Source organism: Ranitomeya imitator, chromosome 10 (genome assembly GCF_032444005.1).
Source record: "Ranitomeya imitator isolate aRanImi1 chromosome 10, aRanImi1.pri, whole genome shotgun sequence".
NCBI lineage: Eukaryota > Metazoa > Chordata > Amphibia > Anura > Dendrobatidae > Ranitomeya > Ranitomeya imitator.
In genome coordinates, this window is record NC_091291.1 from 41932925 (window position 1) to 41953411 (window position 20487).

Sequence of the window (20487 nt, forward strand, 5' to 3'; positions counted from 1 at the left end):
TCTCTGCTTTTTCCTGACTTCCCCTCCAAATAATGATCAGATTGTCTTTAAAGCGACAGTATAGAATTAGATGGTTAACATAATTACATTGGGAAATTGGCGATGAGGACTGGAATAGCCCCATAAATAAATTAACAAAACTTGGGGCTACCCTCGTCCCCATCGCGGTTCCGAGCCGCTGTGTATATAGCTGTTCCTGAAATTTAAAGACGTTGTGTTTGAGAATGAATTTTAATCCTTTCAATAAGAATTCTTTTTGGGAGTCCGGCATTTCCTTAATATCCTTTAGGGATGGAGCCCCTGGTCCCGGGACACCCGACAACAGAGTCATAACACAAAGGTAAAAAAGGTAATGGTTTTATTCCCCTTAATGAAATCAGCAAAAGACACACAAAGTTCTCTGCCTTTCCATAATAAACAGTTGACTTCAAGTAGATATTTATTTTGTGTAAACATTAAAGGATTTTAAGCCCAAGTAAAAGTATTTTGTCAAAAACATCTTTCATAAACTTATCGTTATATTATACCACCAGGATTCTTCAGACAAGCTCGGATACAGTGGGTAAAAGTCTATAAAGTTGCTTTTCTTTTCAAATTTTACAGTGTATATATCGATGCAAACTGCATAAAACATTGAGACGTATTGCAAAAATTGCACTCATCTTTAGTCATTTCATGTTACATTTTATGCTATAATTTAATGCCATTATTATTGCCTCTGTTCATCCAGCATCTTATTCTACATCAAGGATTTCCGATCCCTTGCACGTATTTTAAAAAACGTCAGGCATTATACGGTAATCCAGTGCAGACCTTTACGTTTCGTGGAGGGCTATGGGGATAAAAAAAAGTGCAAGCAAATCTTACCCTGTAGCAATGTATTATAATGTGTGGCTATTGATAAACTGGTTGTCCCAATTATGTCATCAGGATGTGGTGATAGATGGGTACTTGGAAGGATCACATACACATTAGGTAAAGGTTGGCCAACCCCATTCATTTTGGTGGGACCAGCAGACCATGTTTACAGGGGAATCCCAACTTTTCCCTGAAAGAAGGTGTCCTGGGAGCAAAGAATATCAGGGTTACTGAATTTCAATGCCTGATTAGTTTAATCTCCTGGGAGGTATTTGGCAGCAACACAACCCATTCTCCATATACTTAAGACATTCAGTTCAGGAGAGATAGCCATTGTATGGCTATTAGCTAAGATGCAAGTCTCCAAAATCTGTTTTGGGGGTAAACAAACTGTCTATTGAGAACAGAGCTAGAGTCAAGGGTCAACATGCTGTACAGGTAGGCTAGGTATTTTCTGTGAGGCTACGTGTAGTGGGGAGCATAGCATGTTGGCCATCTCTTGGTTCCCAATAGATAATTGGAGCTTAATACTTCAGATAGATTGTGTGAAGCAGCTCCAAATTGGGCAACTAGAATTCTAGATAATGGGGTTCTCTGACTAGAGCTGAGTCGGTAATGTCATATCTACAGATTTCTGCTGGCTGTTGTGAGTGAGCGGCAGATATTGCGCACCTGTCCTATTTATCAGAATAGAATTGGTATACGATACCTGCCTCTCCTGTGCACAAGTTGACAGGTTTCTGTAGATATGACGTCACTGGCCTCGCTCATCTCCCAAATTGGAAATAAGCAGAGCCGGATTACCCTTTATACTCCATAGAGGGCACATTCTTGCCAAATATGACATTGTCAAAATTTTGTGTCAATGAAATTAGATAGAAGTTTTCTGACATCTATTTTATTGAAAAATATAATGTATGGTATTCTAGACGGTAACAAATGGGATTTATAGATACTATCTGACAGCAGTTGTCTTACAGGGCTTGGGGACCTCCTTATATTTGACTAGGGATACTGAATTTGAACTGGGACAATTAAACAAGTTACAAGATTTTAGTAAATCCTGAAGCTTGCCATACATGTGAGAAGTTTAGCGGCTCACCATCTAATATGTGTGGATTAATAAAACCTGATTAGCAGGAGGAAGGCCTCCGCTAGTGGAGTCTGGCAGTGTATGGAGCAGGCTCATGAGTTAAGCCTGGAGTAGGATCATGGGTTGAGACTGGAGCAGGCTCATGGGTTGAGACTGGAGCAGGCTCATGGGTTGAGACTGGAGCAGGCTCATGTGTTGAGACTGGAGCAGGCTCATGGGTTGAGACTGGAGCAGGCTCATGGGTTGAGACTGGAGCAGGCTCATGGGTTGAGACTGGAGTAGACTCATGGGGTTGAGACTGGAGCAAACTCATGGGTTGAGACTGGAGCAGGCTCATGGGTTGAGACTGGAGCAGGCTCATGGATTGAGACTGGAGCAGGCTCATGGGTTGAGACTGGAGCAGGCTCATGGGTTGAGACTGGAGAAGGGTCATGGGTTGAGACTGAAGCAGGCAAATGGTTTGAGGTTGGAGCAGGCTCATGAGTTAAGCCTGAAGCAGGCTCATGGGTTGAGACTGGAGCTGGATCTTGGGTTGAGACTGGAGCAGGCTCATGGGTTGAGACCGGAGCAGGCTCATTATTATTATTATTATTATTATTTATTTATATAGCACCATTGATTCCATGGTGCTGTACATGAGAAGGGGTTACATACAAGTTACAAATATCACATACAGTAAACAAACTAACAATGACGGACTGATACAGAGGGGCGAGGACCCTGCCCTTGCGGGCTTACATTCTACAGGCTCATGGGTTGAGACTGGATCAGGCTCATGGGTTCAGACTGGAGCAGGCTCATGGGTTCAGACTGGAGAAGGGTCATGGGTTGAGATTCAAGCAGGCAAATAGTTTGAGGCTGGAGCAGGCTCATGAGTTTAGCCTGGAGCAGGATCATGGGTTGAGACTGGAGCAGGCTCATGGGTTGAGCCTGCACCATACACACCAGGTGCGATCTGTAGAATAAAGTCAACATGTGTTAGAAGCAATTGTTAATTTTTGACAATGGCATTTACAAAGGACCTCTAACCAGATCAAAAGTGTCCATTTTTTTCTTATTTTATTCCCACTGCTCACCTGAATATTCTACTTTTTTCTTTTTTTTTAAACTGCCATATGGTTCCAGAGATATGGACCTTTTCATGTAATGCAGATTTTTATGGACTCTACCAAGGGAGCATTGTCCACAGAGAACAAATTTGGAGCTGCTTAAAAGACACACCCCAGAGAATCCTGTAACCACACCCACTTGGTAGAGTCCATAAAATGATCTATAAATAAAAAGACCCATATATCTGGAATCATATGGCATATCTAATAAAGACAAAAAGTGTAATATGCATGGGAACACTGATTAATTAAAGAGCAAAAACAGACCAATTTTGACCTGGGGAAAGGTCCTTTTAAGTAGAGAGACTGCTTCAAGTGACCATTCTGGAGCAGGATGCTAATAAGCAGCCATGACCCATTCTTCACCATCTAGGTACTCCAATAAAGCACAGCCCCAGGACACCATGATGTTCACTATATACTGAAGTAGTGTAGTATTGCAATAAATAAAGCAAGTGGTCATACAATCGCAGGTTTAAAGGGAACCTGTTACCCCGTTTTTTCAGATTGAGATAAAAATACTGTTAAATAGGGCCTGCGCTGTGCGTTACAATAGTGTATGTAGTGTACCCTGATTCCCCACCTATGCTGCGAAATACATTACCAAAGTCGCCGTTTTCGCCTGTCAATCAGGCTGGTCTGGTCAGGTGGGCGTGGTGACATCGCTGTTTCTTCCCCAGCTTTCCGTTGGTGGCGTAGTGGTGTGCGCATGTCCAAGTGCCGAATCCACTGCGCGCAGGTGAAGTAAAAGCGCGCAATCTGCGCTATTACCCTTGTCATCGGTGGGGGCGGCCATCTTCCTGAGGCCGCGCGTGCACAGATGGCCGCCTCCACCGATGACAAGGGTAATAGCGCAGATCGCGCGCTTTTTCTTCACCTGTGCGCAGTGGATTCGGCACTTGGACATGCGCACACCACTACGCCACCAACGGAAAGCTGGGGAAGAAACAGCGATGTCACCACGCCCACCTGACCTGACCAGCCTGATTGACAGGCGAAAACGGCGACTTTGGTAATGTATTTCGCAGCATAGGTGGGGAATCAGGGTACACTACATACACTATTGTAACGCACAGCGCAGGCCCTATTTAACAGTATTTTTATCTCAATCTGAAAAAACGGGGTAACAGGTTCCCTTTAAGTCAGTTAAGGAAACAAAAACAGAGTTGCAATTAAAACATCTTCTAGAAATATATAAAATTTTGAATTATCCCCTTTCACAGTTAAAAAATACAGTAAACATCATAAAGAGAAGAAAAAATCGAAATGTCAGAATTGCAGGTTTTTTTGGTTGCTGGAACTCCCAACCTCCCCTGCCGCCCAAAAATGCAATAAATAGTGATCAAAACTTCGAATGTACCCTTTCATTTAAAGAGTGAGCTGGCCATGCAAAAAACAAGCCCTCATACAGGTCTACCGATGAAAAGGCTCCCAATCTCAGAAAAAGTCAGAATTTTTTTAGCCACTAAAATGTTAAAAAAGCCAAGATTTGTATTGCTATAATCCTACTGACCTGAAGAATTTATGTTGTCAGCTAATTTTTTTTCAGTACAATGAGGATTGTGAGAACATGGCCATGTAAAAAAAATCTCAGGTGACTATGTTGATGGAATAATAAAGTTATGGGTCTTGGAAGAAGGGTATGAAAAAAAGCAAAGGGCAAAAGCAAAAAAAAAATGCCAATCAGGAAGGGGTTAATATAAAAGAATTAAACAAAACCCATTGATTCTATACCTGATTTTCGTCTACGTACCTAAGACATTGAACCACTCTGTATAGGCTTTGTGCAACTCCATGCGTTAGGTCATACAAAAATACGAATTGGTTACATTTTGACCATAGAGATTCTGGTTTTAGAAGGCAAATAAATAGTAAAATTCAAGTCCACATTAAAAAAACAGCATAGAAATTTTTATCGGTTGAATCTACATTGTTTCTGTAGTTTAATATCTTTTCTGCTTAATAAATATGGTAACCAGTCTCTTTGACAGTGTATGCAGCGTAGCATAAAGGCAGCGTTGGGTTTTTCCGGTATTTTCAGTGTCGTAGTGGAGATAGGTCAGCTGGAATCCCTATCCACTCTGGTAAGAAGGCAGCATCATAATGAAAAACTTTCAAGAATTCAGATTCAGGAAGTGTAAAGTTAGTGAGGTAAATGGTTTCTCCTCCAACCAAGTAACTTGCCCAGAATCCAAATGTCCCGATAGTCATGATTGTGTGGTTGCAACCAACCAGAAGTGCAAAATCCTTGCCGGGAGTGGACTCATAGCCGTCCCCTGAGAAGTAGACATCACCCTTGGAATTGTCGATGTTCTCTTTACACCATTTCATTCCATTACTAGTCACAACAAAAACGGGTTCTTTGTACTTATTTCGAAAATAATTCATGGCTTTCTCCAAGTATCCTCTGTCTGCAACTACACCCTTCCATGCCTCTGGCATGACGTGGACATAATCGCCTCTTCGGACATGGACCCCAATGTAGGTGACATTTTTTCGAGAACCTTTTATGCTCTCCAAAACCTGGTTGGCCTCAGTCTTAAGATAGTCATGAATTGTAAATTCCCTAATGATGTCCTCCCGAAGATGATGAAAAAATGTCCATGAGCAGGGGAAGCCCATTAGTTTGATAAAACTCCCTTCAAGGTGATTATATTCTTCTGACATCCAGTCGTGTATCCAATATTCCTGAAATGGGACATACCTGGCCACACTGTTATGTAAAACTGGCAGCGTGATGTTAAATATTGGTGCCAAGCAGTTATGCATTTCTGTAAGTATAAAAGCCTGGCGCCCATTTGCTTTGGCCAAGGCATATAAAGCAGCATATTCACCCATGTGATTTCCTAACCTCCCGTCAGGTTTTACAGTCCAAATTCCTAAATCTTTGCATTTAGCTACTATGTCATTGCTGCTAGACCATGAGACATCTTCTTCTGTTTTAGAAGGTTTGTCTTTATCTGGACATATTAACGATAAAGGCAGTTTAGCAGAAAATGCCAAAAATTCGATATGGATCTGTAATTGGTATAATACAAAGAACATAAAAACTGACATTAATAGACAGCCCAATAAAAAAAGTTTCTTTTTGCGGTTGGGTAACTCCATTTTTTCCTGGTGCCTTTCCTAAGTTCTGGTTGGTCGGAGTGATTCATCGATAAGGATGCGAATACCTGTTAAAAAGAAAAAAGAGAATTGTAATTGCTGAATCGAAGAATATAAGCATCTCTGTTCCTCCTTGGAGTGATCCATCACAAAACATTTATCATCTATCCCAATCACCGGAATAGGGGTCCTGACCCAATTCACAAGGAGTTGGAATTAAGTGGAACTAAACTTTATTTAATGTCTATACAACATGTATGTATAATTTAAGCTGTATTGGAGTATGATTATCGATCCCACACATTGAATGGACCTTTCACTACATATGTGACCAATGACCATCCCTCAGTGAATGAGACCCCAATTCTAGCAATCGATGGAGTTTCCAACCAAACGCAATACATTTATTAGATGTTTTGCTTGGGAAAATCCTTTAATGAACACATGGGTTAATTAGAGCTGGTTCTGTGGTTACCTCTGTTGACAAGGATAACATCTACGAAGACTTTGAATATTCTCTCCATGTTTGTGTTGGTTACTCCCATGCTCGAAAGACAAAAGCGTCCCCAGAGAGTGTGAGAAACCGAGACGTTAGATAATGAGCTATGCTAAAGGAGGAACTGATAGTAATGTCTGTATATAACTGAAGTGTATTCTGCCATTTTAAGGAAGTAGATGCATGTACTTAAACAAAAACATAGCCTGCGTGTGACTTGTTGCCCACTTTAAGAGAGACATATAATCAAAGGAAACCGGTCAACATGAAAAAACTGTCCAATACTCTGGCATCATGTTTTAGAGAAGGAAAAGCCGAGCATGGTTGATATATAATGATGTTGGGAAATTATTCACTATAACTTGGAATTTATTCATTTACATCTCCATATATTCTTGGTTTAGATGTCCAGTGGGTGGTCTTATCAGTGATTGACAGTCTTTCCAGGATGAACATGAAGACATAATTAGCAGTAGACATAAGAGCGATTCCCTTCCACATACCGCTTCCCGTCACTGAACTGTTTTCACATTTTAATGGAAAGTGCTACTCTCCATTAGGATGTGAATACAATCCTTTTTTCACCCCTGTATGTCAAACAGTTAAAGAATGAAAACAGATATATGGTGCTGCCGAGTATGACATGTAGGCAGGTAGTAGACTCATAAGTACATTTAAATTAAAGGGAATCTGTCAGTAGGATCATCCCTCCTAAGCCGTCTATATGGGCATGTAGGTCATAGGAAGCTGAATAAAATGATCCCTTGATATCTGTGATCTGATGTGTTATTCCAGAGAAGTTCACATTTTTCTTAATATGTAGTAGATCAGGTTTTAAGATCTATGGGTCGGACATAGATCTCCCTGAGAATCTGCCTCCAGAGCTTATTTTAAATGAAAAGGAGCGTTACCAGTGTGAGACATGAAATGACTGACAGCTCTCATGATCTGCATGTCTCGCACTGGCAATGCCCCCTTTCATTTAAAATAAGCACTGGAGGCAGATCCTTTGGGATATGTATGTCTGGACCGTAGATCTTAACAGCTTATTTACTTATTAAAAAAACAGGGATTTCTTAGCAATAAAACATTGAATCACAGATCCAATTAAAGGAGGTTCCAATTAAATTATTGGATCACAGATACATTAAAGGAGGGGCTGGGCTGTCGCTGCTGTTGTCATCATTGGTGGGACTGGAGCACAGAGTGCACTTACTCTGCCCACATAGGACGTCCTGATGCTGGCACACGCCTGGATGTAAGCCTTCATTTCACATGCCTCAGCGTTCAGTATTGAATGCTGCGTGCACACAGTGTCAGGAGACATTAAGGGGCAGGCGTTTTGCCAGCCATCAGCCCGTCATCCTGTAATGTATATGCTCCAATATTTCCTGTGATGTATATGCCCAACATATTTTGTGTGATGTATATGCTCCAGCCCCAGCGTCTCCTGTGTAATGTATATGTTCCAGTCCCAGCATTTCCTCTGTAATGTACAGTGGGGAAAAATTTATTTAGTCAGGGACCAATTGTGCAAGTTCTCCCACTTAAAAAGATGAGAGAGGCCTGTAATTGACATCATAGGTAGACCGCAACTATGAAAGTCAAAATGAGAAAACAAATCCATAAAATCACCTTGTCTGATTTGGCAAGATTTATTTTGCAAAATATGGTGGAAAATAAGTATTTGGTCACCTAAAAACAAGCAAGATTTCTGTCTCTCACAGACTTCTTAGTAAATAAACGTGTGCACAGCTTTCGACATGTGGTGCCCAGGTAGGTTCCAACACCTTAATTATATATAATAAAACCTGGCACTCAACTTATATTTGGAAGCAAATTTATTGTCAGCAACAAAAAACGTTTCGGTCACCAATTTGACCTTCATCAGTTACTGTGAATACAATGAGAACAATATACACAAAAGAAAAAAAACAAAATAAATAAAGTATATACAAGACTGGACTTCCAGTGTAAAAATGACATGGCGATACGTTAGGATTGATACACAACTAGTACAAAAACAGTACAGAACCAACCAATCTTGACACAATACTAGTAAGGAGAGAAAAGTGAGTGGCTAAATAGTGGAGGAGGGGTCACATACCGTGTAGAGGATGGTGTTTGAGAGAAGCGTGCCAATGTAGGCAAGTGGTAATTAGCTTCTGCAATAAAAGGGTTAACCTATATAAGTGACGGGCCAAATGGCAAAGGGTTATCTACATGAGGTCAGAGACATACCCTTGGTCTATGTAGAGAAGTGGTATGCATGAGACAGCCTGAGGGATAGAAAGCGCAAAGTGGTTAGGTATCGATGCCGGCCTGTGAGGTAAAACAGAGGCAGGAGGGTATCTTACCGCATGTGTATGGCGTTGTAGACGCGGTGTCCACCGCTTATCTGACGCCATGTGTGCTGCCGCATGCATTATATGTGCTGGTAGAGCGGCAGGAGCGTGTACCGCCGACCGGAAGTGGGCGTGTCCAGCATGCAGCGTAAGTAATGTTATGACTGTCTCTCTCTCCTCTTTCCTTCGTGGGTCCTACCGTATTCCATATACTACCACTATATCAGCCCAATATAGCGCTTTATGCATAGGCACACATACTGAGACACAGCCTAGTGCTTATATAGTTGCACGGCATTTTTTAAGGGGTGGTACGCAAGCGCCGCTCCTTGGAACGCACCACCATATTGGCGACATCATCCCCTTTCCCTGATAGCACCGCCTCATGCCGTACACGCCTACTGGGGTGGAACGCAAGCGCCGCTCCTTGGCACGCATCACCATATTGGTGACGTCATCCCCTTCCCAGACAGCACCGCTGCATGCTGGACACGCCCACTTCCGGTTGGCAGTACACGCTCCTGCCGCTCTACCAGCACATATAATGCATGCGGCAGCACACATGGCGTCAGATAAGCGGTGGACACCGCGTCTACAACACCATACACATGCGGTAAGATACCCTCCTGCCTCTGTTTTACCTCACAGGCCGGCATCGATACCTAACCACTTTGCGCTTTCTATCCCTCAGGCTGTCTCATGCATACCACTTCTCTACATAGACCAAGGGTATGTCTCTGACCTCATGTAGATAACACTGTACCATTTGGCACGTCACTTATATAGGTTAACCCTTATATTGCAGAAGCTAATTACCACTTACCTACATTGGCACGCTTCTCTCAAACACCATCCTCTACACGGTATATGACCCTTCCTCCACTATCTAGCCACTCATTTTTCTCTCCGTACTAATATTGTGCCAAGATTGGTTGGTTCTGTACTGTTTTTGTACTAGTTGTGTATCAATCCTAACGTATCGCCATGTCATTTTTACACTGGAAGTCCAGTCTTGTATATACTTTATTTATTTTGCTTTTTTCTTTTGTGTATATTGTTCTCATTGTATTCACAGTAACTGATGAAGGTCAAATTGGTGACCGAAACGTTTTTTGTTGCTGACAATAAATTCGCTTCCAAATATAAGTTGAGTGCCAGGTTTTATAATATATACAGTAATTAAGGTGTTGGAACCTACCTGGGCACCACATGTCGAAAGCTGTGCACATGTTTATTTACTAAGCTGTATTTCCTCACGTGGTTGCACGCCTCTGATGCCTATGTCCTCAGCTACCTTTTCGTATAACACGGAAGAATCTTCCAGTATCTTGGCACAAGCAACATTTCCCGGTGATTTCCTCAAAAGTCCACCGCACGAGACACGTGGTCGTGATTTAGAAAGGGCACTCCGACACCACGTCAACATCGAGCTTCACTGCGCCACCCTATCCGAGTATAGCGATCTGAGAAGAACAAGAGTGGACCCTCTGGACCGTGGGGAGACCTACCCCTGGGCGAGCGACCTAAGATGGAATACGACCCCTATACAGGGACCGCTAGGAGCAGGCCCAGAGGTCACTTACCCACGGTGAAGATACCAGGAGGGACGGCTCCAGGAAGAAGGGCAGGAGAAAGCTGGATACGAGAAACAAACAGGAATCCAAGGAGGAAACCGGAACACTAGGAGGCTGGAACGAAGAGGACGCTGAGGATATAAACAAAAGAACAAAGGAAGATAAACAACTAAGGCAGGATGAACAGCAAACGAAAGGAACAAAACCAAGAGAGGGCACGAACAGAGGGGAAGCGAATCCACAGACGAAAACGGAGAGCACATAGGAGAGGGAACCTGAGAGAGCCAAAGGCAATAGCAAAAGAGCTAAAACAATCTGGCACCAGAGAACCGGAGAGCCCACCTCTTATAGTAGAGGCAGGAAGAGGATTGGGTAAGTGAAGACTGACCTCATGACCTCAGGAAGGAGTAACAGCGAACCTGCGCCTGCGTCCCTGAGGAAAGCTGGAGCGCCTGCGCAGAGAGAGCGCACCAGCCGAGGACCCGGACACCGGAAGTACAGGGGGAGCACAGAAGCGCACGGACCCGAAAGTGGAACGCCGGGAGTGCGCTGCAGCAGAGAAGGATCCGGCGCTAACAGGACCAGGAGCAGGACGGCCGGAAGCAGACCCGGAGACCGAGCAACGAGAGCCGCGGCGCCCAGGCAGAGCAGCGGAGGAGCGACGATGCCGAGAAGCGGCATAGGTAACACCGAGTACCTTAGGGTCAAAAGAATACCCAGGGGGCTTAGGGTTGCTTTACGTCCTACATTGTTCCACGATAATTCCGATTATTGTTCAAAATATGTACAAATACTAAATAAATGTTTCTTTGATTTGATGACCCTTACGGTGGAGTTCCTCCATAAGAAGATTGAGGCCAACGCAGCAGAGATCAGGAACATTGAAGCACAACTGACAACAGCGGGCACAACTGAGGAGCTCAGCGCACTCAAAACGCAGATCCAGACCCGAGTGGATCAACATAAGAGAGATACAGAAAACCGGAAAAGAAGTAATTGCTCCAGAGACACTATCGACTATGAGCAAAACCAAGTCTACCGATGGCAGGGCAACTCTACTATAAGACGTGCATCCCCCCGCAATCAAAGATCCTCAACAGACTTCTCCACCTCAGGATCCGATGCGGAACGGGACACGCCTTCTTCCAGCCAGGCTTCTTTTTTAGGACCAAGACGTCGCTTCCCATGAAGAAAATGAGACGGGGGCGGAACCAGAGACAACAACTCGGACAGGATGAGAGTAACGCGCTCCATGGTACAGAATCATTGGTGGTAAACATTTCTTCTAGGTCTCTGGGGATTGCTGAATTAAGTGTGTTACAAAAAGGTCTCTCCTTTTGCCCTTCACATAAATGCCAGACTTTTCAATTAGAAATGGATCTGCAACGATTTTTTCATCTTCTCAGACTGAAAGCACATTTCTCCACTATACCATCTTCTCTCCCCTGCACTGACATACCTCCCAACCCCTTGTCCATCACCCAACTGGGGTTACGCAATAAAAGCAATTTTCACCCACCCCAGGGGTCACACGCAGTGGAGACCTTTATTAACTTTATACACAAATCTTTTCTCAATTTATGTGATGATATTGAAAAGGGGAGACTCTTCTTCCCTCCCAATTTATCCACCGTCGAAAATCAGGCCCTCAGAACCCTCCGGGGGATGGGAACCTTATAATAAAACCAGCCGACAAAGGGGGAGCCCTGGTAGTCATGGACAAATCCAGTTACTTATCAGAAATCGTACGACAGTTACAAGACGATTCCATTTACGCCAAACTCACTAGGGACCCAACTAGTGATATTCGAGTCAAAATAGAGGCCATATTACAAAAATACTTCGAACTCAGGATTCTAGACTCCAAATCTGTGGAGTTCCTAACCAAAAGGAGTCCGGTTATACCGGTTTTTTATGCCCTACCAAAGATTCATACGAATCTACAGAATCCCCCTGGGAGACCCATAGTGGCCTCTACAGAGTCCATTTTGTCACCAGTTTCTATCTTTTTAGAAAAAATTCTCGGGATGGGGACCAGAGTGGACGTATCCCATTCGTACATGTCTACCATCCATTCACCTCCATTCTTCATAAGCACATTAGGAAACATTGGCCCTTACTCACTACGGCATACCCCAATGTCCAGGAGTTTAAACTCCCGTTTCTCCCATGTTTCAAGAGACCATAAAACCTTCGGGACAACTTGGTAAGGGCGGACTTTGGTACCACACAACCCAAAAAGTCCAGATTTCTGTCACAACTCAAAATGGGTACATTCCCCTGTCTACATTGTGCGCAATGTGGTAATGTACAAAAGGGTAACACTTTGCAACACCCATACACAGACAAAAGTTTCCAGATCAAGGATTACTATACGTGCGAGTCGTCCTTTGTCATTTACCTAATTAAATGTCCATGCAGTTTACTATACATTGGGGAGACCACGCAATCTGTACGGGATAGAATATCCAAGCATAAATCCACCATCCGTTGCAACAATCTGCTCTTACCAATTCCCCATCATTTTTCTACACATGGACATACCATCTCACAATTAAAATACCAGGTGATTGACTCGGTTTCCCCACAACGATGGGGGGGTGATAGGATCTCACTCCTAAAAAACGGGAAGCCTTCTGGATCCATACCCTGGAGACCGTAACCCCTAAGGGTTTAAACAGGGAATATGACCTATTTGCCTTTATTTAAAGTGACATGGTTGATTTGTGTTATTTAATGCCTGGTTTCTAATGACCTCTTTTCTATTCCTTTAAAGTCGCCTGTATTGATCCCCGGATCCAAACCTCCTATTGGCACTCACTATACTTTGACGGCTCAGTAAAGTAATGTTATGACTGTCTCTCTCTTTCCTCTTTCCTTAGTGGGTCTTACCGCATTCCATATGCTACCACTATATCAGCCCCATATAGCGCTTTATGCATAGGCAACCGTACTGAGACACAACCTAGCGCTTATATAGTTGCACGTCATTTTTAAGTGGTGGTACGCAAGCGCCGCTCCTTGGAACGCACCACCATATTGGTGACGTCATCCCCTTCCCAGACAGCACCGCTGCATGCTGGACACGCCCACTTCCGGTCAGCGGTACACGCTCCTGCCGCTCATGTAGATAACCTCATGTAGATAACACTTTGCCATTTGGCCCGTCACTTATATAGGTTAACCCTTTTATTGCAGAAGCTAATTACAACTTGCCTAAATTGGCACGCTTCTCTCAAACACCATCCACTACACGGTATGTGACCCCTACTCCACTATCTAGCCACTCACTTTTCTTTCCTTACTAGTATTGTGCCAAGATTGTTTGGTTCTGTACTGTTTTTGTACTAGTTGTGTATCAATCCTAACGTATCGCCATGTCATTTTTACACTGGAAGTCCAGTCTTGTATATACTTTATTTATTTTGTTTTTTTTCTTTTGTGTATATCTTTCTCATTGTATTCACAGTAACTGATGAAGGTGAAATTGGTGACCGAAACATTTTTTGTTGCTGACAATAAATTCGCTTCCAAATAAAAGTTGAGTCTCACAGACTTCTAACTTCTTCTTTAAGAGGCTCCTCTGTCCTCCACTCATTACCTGGTGTAATGGCACTTGTTTGAATTTGTTATCAGTATAAAAGACACCTGATCACAACCTCAAACAGTCACACTCCAAACTCCACTATGATGAAGACCAAAGAGCTGTCGAAGGACACCAGAGAAAAATTGCAGCCCTGCACCAGGCTGGGAAGACTGTATCTGCAGTAGGCAAGCAGCTTGGTGTGATGAAATCAAGTGTGGGAGCAATAATATGAAAATGGAAGGCATACAAGACCACTGATAATCTCCCTCGACCTGTGGCTCCATGCAAGATCTCACCCCGTGGGGTCAAAATGATCACAAGAAAGGTGAGGAAAAATCCCAGAACCACACTGGGGGACCTAGTGAATGACTTGCTTAAAGCTGGGACCACCATAATAAAGGCTACCATCAGTAATACACTACGCCGCCAGAGACTCAGATCCTGCTGTCAGGCATGTCCCCCTGCATGTCTGGGCCCATCTGAAGTTTGCTAAAGAGCATTTGGATTATCCAGAAGAGTATTGGAAGAATGTTACATGGCTGATGAAACCAAAGTAGAACTGTTTGGTAGAAACAAAACTCATCGTGTTTGCAGGATACAGAAGGCTGAGTTGCATCCAAAGAACACCATACCTACTGTGTAGCATGGGGTTGCAACATCATGCTTTGGGGCTGTTTCTCAGCAAATGGACTTGAACAACTGATCTGTGTACATGAAAGAATGAATGGGGCCACGTATCATGAGATTTTGACTGCAAACCTCCTTCCATCAGCAAGGGCATTGAAGATGAAACGTAGATGGGTCTTTCAGCATGATAATGATCCCAAGCACACTGCCAGGGCAACAAAGGAGTAGCTTCATAAGAAGCATATGAAGGTCCTCGACTGGCCTAGCCAGTCTCCAGATCTCAACCCCATAGAAAACCTTTGGAGGGAGTTGAAAGTTCATGTTGCCCAGCAACAGGCCCAAAACATCACTCCTCTAGAGGAGATCTGCAAGGAGGAATGGGCCAACATACTACCAACAGTGTGTGCCAACCTTATGAAGACTTACAGAAAACATTTCACCACTGTCATTGCCAACAAAAGATATTTAACAAAATGTTGAGATGAACTTTTGTTAATGACCAAATACTTTTTTTCCACCATAATTTGCTAAATAAATCTTGCCAAATCAGACAAAGTGATTTTCTGGATTTGTTTTCTCACTTTGACTCTCATAGTTGTGGTCTACCTATGTCAATTACAGGCCTCTCTCATCTTTTTAAGTGGGAGAACTTGCACAATTGGTCGCTGACTAAATATTTTTTTTCCCACTCTATAGGCTGCAGTACTAGCATCTGCTGTGTAATGTATGTGCTGCAGCCCTAGTGATGTATATGCTGCAGGTCCAGTGTCTCCTGTGTGATTTATATACAGTAGTCTGTGTCTCCTATGTGATGCATATAGCACAGTACTATGTGTTTCCTATGTGATGCACACAGCAGATCTCCCATTGCTTCAGCTGTACAAATGTTACATGAGCAGTAATGAATTGAGGAGACCTTTAGTGTAATATATATCTGTGTTCAGAACTTACTGCTCTGAGTTCTTTTCAAAATTCATAGCAACAAGTCAACTGCGTTCCAGGACGATGCAAATCTGTAAAAGCAGTTGCAACATCATAACTACCACCTAACATCACAACCACATAAAAGAGAATCAGTTCCAGCCATTACATTAGGTGAGGTACCGTATTTTTCGGACTATAAAACTCACTTTTTCGCAAAAATATTTGGGAGGAAACAGTCTGAACACAGGCTTTCAGGGAGGTTGCAGCACTGGTGTAACAGTGTCCCTTCATCAGGGGACTGGCGGTGGCAGAAGTGTGGCAACGCTGAAGCTCGGTGTCGGCAGTGAGCAGTACGGAGTGCATCATTTGTTTCCTTGTGGCCATCTTTCTGAAGCCGTGGACCACCACAGGCGTCACGTGCAGCAGATTGAGATCTCGGCTAGGCCTCTCGCGTTCCATTTTCCTGAGGCTGTAAGCATTTTCCTGAAGCCGAGGGCTGCCGAGAAACCATTGATGCACTCAGCTCTCACCGTGGACACCGGGCAGCAGCTTCGTCACATTTCTGCCGCGGGCATCCTGAGGAAGTGACCCTGCTCCATGCAACACACTCTGCTCTGCTCTGCCTCACCACTGACACCGGACCTGCAGCATCGCACCACTGGGATACCCCAGGACTGCAGCATTGCCCCACTTCTGCTGCCGCCAGCTTCCTGAGGAAGGTACAATTTCTCCTGTGACCCCACTCTACCACCACTGGCCCTCAGGTAAGATACCTTAAATTCGGATGATAAGACGGAACCCCATCTGCTATTTTCCACCCCAAAATTTGGGGTGCGTCTTATGGTCCGGTGCGTCTTATAGTCTGAAAAATACAGCAATTAAACATTTGACCAAATATAGCAAGATACATTTCAAGATAATTTTGTATGACTCCCAAGTGCTGGTGTAAATATCTAAATGCCCCTTGGCAGAAAAAAGGTTCCCAACCTCTGTTTTAGGATTTGACGGAAACTTGTCAGGTCCAATAACACTATTAACATGCAGATATAGGGTTAAAAGGTAAATAGGTGCCCGGAACAATCGCTCTTCATTTTCTTATCCTTAAATTGTCAAATCTTGTTAAAGTTTTCCCACTTCTTACTAACTTTCCCGTTAATGTTATCCTGATCCAACAAATTACAGTAAACCAAAGGATCAAACTGATTATTTTGCTGGAACTTCATGGTTTGTGATCTAGCTTTCATCATCAAACACACATAAATTCATACATAACTTTCAGAAATCTGTAACAAAATCAAACTATTCCAAAGATTGTGTTGGTACAAACCCCACCCCTTTATTTATTATGGACCTTTCAGCTGAAGTTAGAAAGAATTGAGTAAGTTGGTAATTAATATTTCATCTATTTCAATCCTTCTAACATCCTTGGGCTTCTAGAGGAAAATCTTCAACTTATGAATCTGTTTCTTCTTGAGATGTTTTTTCCCCAAAAGAAATATCCCATGATTGTCCTTTTCTAGTTGCAGAAAACAACATCATACATCTCCTATTTGTTGCACCTTGTTCAATATCAATTTTCACCTGGTTTCCCTTGAAATCAATTTTATCCAGCCACAAGCTCTGCCTAAGAGTATACATGATTGTAAAAATAATCTTTTGTATCCTGTTCAAATTTACTCTGCAAATCAGATGATCTTGAGCTGAGATGTTCACACTTCTTCAAAGTATTGACATGTAATTTCGTCTTTTAATAGAATAGGTGAAGTTGGACTTTGTAAACCTCTATAGAATCAAAATACTTTATTATATTCCTTAAGTGTAGATGCAAGTAGGGCTAATTGGACGTCCTCCTTTTTTAGTTGTTCTAATTTCCTATGAAGATCAGCCATGCAGTCTTCTACTACAACATTTAGAAATGTCAGTGTCTCTGCATTATCAGTTATCCACAAAATACCATATATATTCAAATCCATGAGCAAATAGCGTCTCAGGATCCCAAAGGAGAAAACAAAATAAACTTTTTATCACAACTGACCCTTTCTACACTTGCAGAAAACCTTGCAATTAAGTACTAGCTGCTATCCACTTCAGACAATAAGCAACCGGCACAAATTGTGATTTTATGGCCGTTTTTTTTATTTTTGGCGGTATAAGAAAGCAGGAGGTAAGGTCCTGGATGGCAAATATGTGTCACCAAGGTGGTTGGCGTTGGTGATGCAAGTCTCTGGAGAAAGTGCACCAGTAACTAACAAAGGACATGCATGCGACGGCGCCGCCGGTGCCATCTTGGAGGATGGCGCGGTAGCAGCTATCGGCTTCATTTTCAAACAGATTTTTTTTAATGAATATGAGAATAAGATCCAACAAAATAGATATGTGTTTAGGCTGTAACGCAGGCACCACCTCTGGTGTCTTCCTGCAGAAGGTTTTTGTTTTCCAAGCTATTTATAATATTCATTATGTAAACTAGGGGGCAGGTCAGGGAGGGATCAGTGACCTGTCAGAAGCCATACTGATGAATATATAACCAGAGCACCACATGAAGCCCGCCCACAGGCCACCCACAACCCCACCCACAGGCTGCCCCGGAGCACGAGCATATCATTCACTCAAAACCGAAAATAAAGATTAAACAACAACCACAAGACGTATTTCATCACCAGGTATCATTGTAATCAGTATAACGGCGCCGACCTGACACTGTCTGTAGGTTACTGAGCACAATCCTGCTGATGGGTTCCCTTTAACTAAAAATATGTGGCAATAAGAGGCATATCATTCTGCTTGGGATCAAAACTAGGCTTCACTTGGAGCAATATTTGAGGTGCAGGTACTGGCTTAGTAAAAAGTAATTACCATGTGCTATAGTATGTGTCCATCTTTCCTATTTTTCAAAGTTGGGAGGTAAGCTAATTTCCCTTTCCGTAGACCTTCACCTACCCTACTTGACTATGGATCTGCTTTTTTCTCTCTTTTCATAGATGTGACTGTTTTCACTCGAGGCTTTCACTCCCGGAGCTCCCTCTCTGTCCCTGTTGGCTCTGTCTGTCACTTCTTCAGTTCTACGCAACATAATCATAGGGTGCCGTTGAGCTTCTATGACAAATAAAGGCTTAACAATGACTTCAAGCTCTGATACAAATGATAGACAAACAGATAATGCTGTGGAGGCAATGACAGGCTTGATAATGGACTACTGTAAATAAGATAAAAATACATTTTATATTAAATAACTATAAATATTGTGCAACCAAAGTAAAATAAAAGTTTTTAAATGTAAAAAGTACAAAAATTCAAATTTTGCCAAAAAAGTAGATTAATCAACAAAAATAAACCTAAAACTCTCTCAAATATTTAGTATCACTGTTGTGAATTCTGTGGCAGAGCTCCCTCCTGTGGTCACAAGTGGTACTTCGGCTGATTCTCTCTGTGAGCTTCCGTTGGTGGAGGAGAGTGGTACTGCGGCTTCTGAGTTCCCTTCCTCAGGTGATGTGGTGAAGTCGTTAGGTGCTGCTCTATTTAACTCCACCTAGTGCTTTGATCCTGGCCTCCAGTCAATGTTCTAGTATTGGACCTGTTTCCTCCTGGATCGTTCCTGTGGCCTGCTGCTCTGCATAGCTAAGTTCCGCTTTTGCTATTTGTTTGCTGTTTTTTTCTGTCCAGCTTGCTTTTTTGTTTTTTCTTGCTTGCTGGAAGCTCTGGGACACAGAGGGTGTACCTCCGTGCCGTTAGTTCGGTACGGAGGGTCTTTTTGCCCCCTTTGCGTGGTTTTTTGTAGGGTTTTGTGTTGACCACAAAGTTACCTTTCCTATCCTCGCTCTGTTCAGAAAGTCGGGCCTCACTTTGCTAAATCTATTTCATCTCTACGTTTGTCTTTTCATCTTAACTCACAGTCATTATATGTGGGGGCTGCCTTTTCCTTTGGGGTATTTCTCTGAGGCAAGGTAGGCTTATTTTCTATCTTCAGGCTAGCTAGTTTCTCAGGCTGTGCCGAGTTGCATAGGGAGCGTTAGGCGCAATCCACGGCTGCCTCTAGTGTGGTTGGAGAGGATTAGGGATTGCGGTCAGCAGAGTTCCCACGTCTCAGAGCTCGTTCTATGTTTTTGGGTTGTTGTCAGGTCACTGTATGTGCTCTGACTTCTATGTCCATTGTGGTACTGAATTACCTTATCATAACATATCACCACATCCATAACGACCTGTACTATAAAATGTTATCATTATTTATCCCACATGGAGTGAAAAACAAAAAAAAATAAAAGAAACATAACAGAATTGCCATTTTGTCCATAACAGCTGACATAAAATGTAATAAAAGGTCATTGAAAATGTATTCCAAAATGAATAGTACCAGTATAAATGACAGTTCATTACACAAAAATAAGCCCTGATACAGAAAAGTGAAAAAGCTGTGGCTGAGAATGAAGTGCGAAAAATATATATTTTATAAATGTGATTTTCGTATGTAAAAGTAATAAAAAAGTTATGACTTGAGAATCATTATAATTGTATTAACTTGTACTATAAAACTATATTCTGCATGGTAAACATTGTAAAAAAAATTCACAAAATTATGCCAGAATTGCTGTTTTTATTCATCCCACTCACCAAAAAGTGTGGAAAAATCCTATATTACTCGAAAACTACAGCTTATCCAGAAAAAAAACAAGCATGGACTCCACTCAGGTGAAGAAAAAATTGAAAAAAATCCATCGGTCTCAGAAAATGCTAACCTAAAAAAAAAGTATTGTGTGAAAAAGTAGTAAAATA

General features: G+C 42.6%; 1 protein-coding gene across 1 annotated transcript in view; it reads right to left on the reverse strand.

Annotated features, from left to right (window-relative positions):
* Window positions 1-4146: 4146 nt before the first annotated feature.
* LOC138651861 (galactoside alpha-(1,2)-fucosyltransferase 2-like) overlaps window positions 4147-20487 on the reverse strand; it is a 169482-nt gene continuing 153141 nt past the window's right edge. Inside the window, exon 3 of the mRNA XM_069742422.1 lies at window positions 4147-6233. Within this exon, the coding sequence (XP_069598523.1) occupies window positions 5098-6168 (1071 nt within the window). The 5' untranslated portion in view covers window positions 6169-6233 and the 3' untranslated portion in view covers window positions 4147-5097. The remainder of the gene's footprint in view (window positions 6234-20487) is intronic.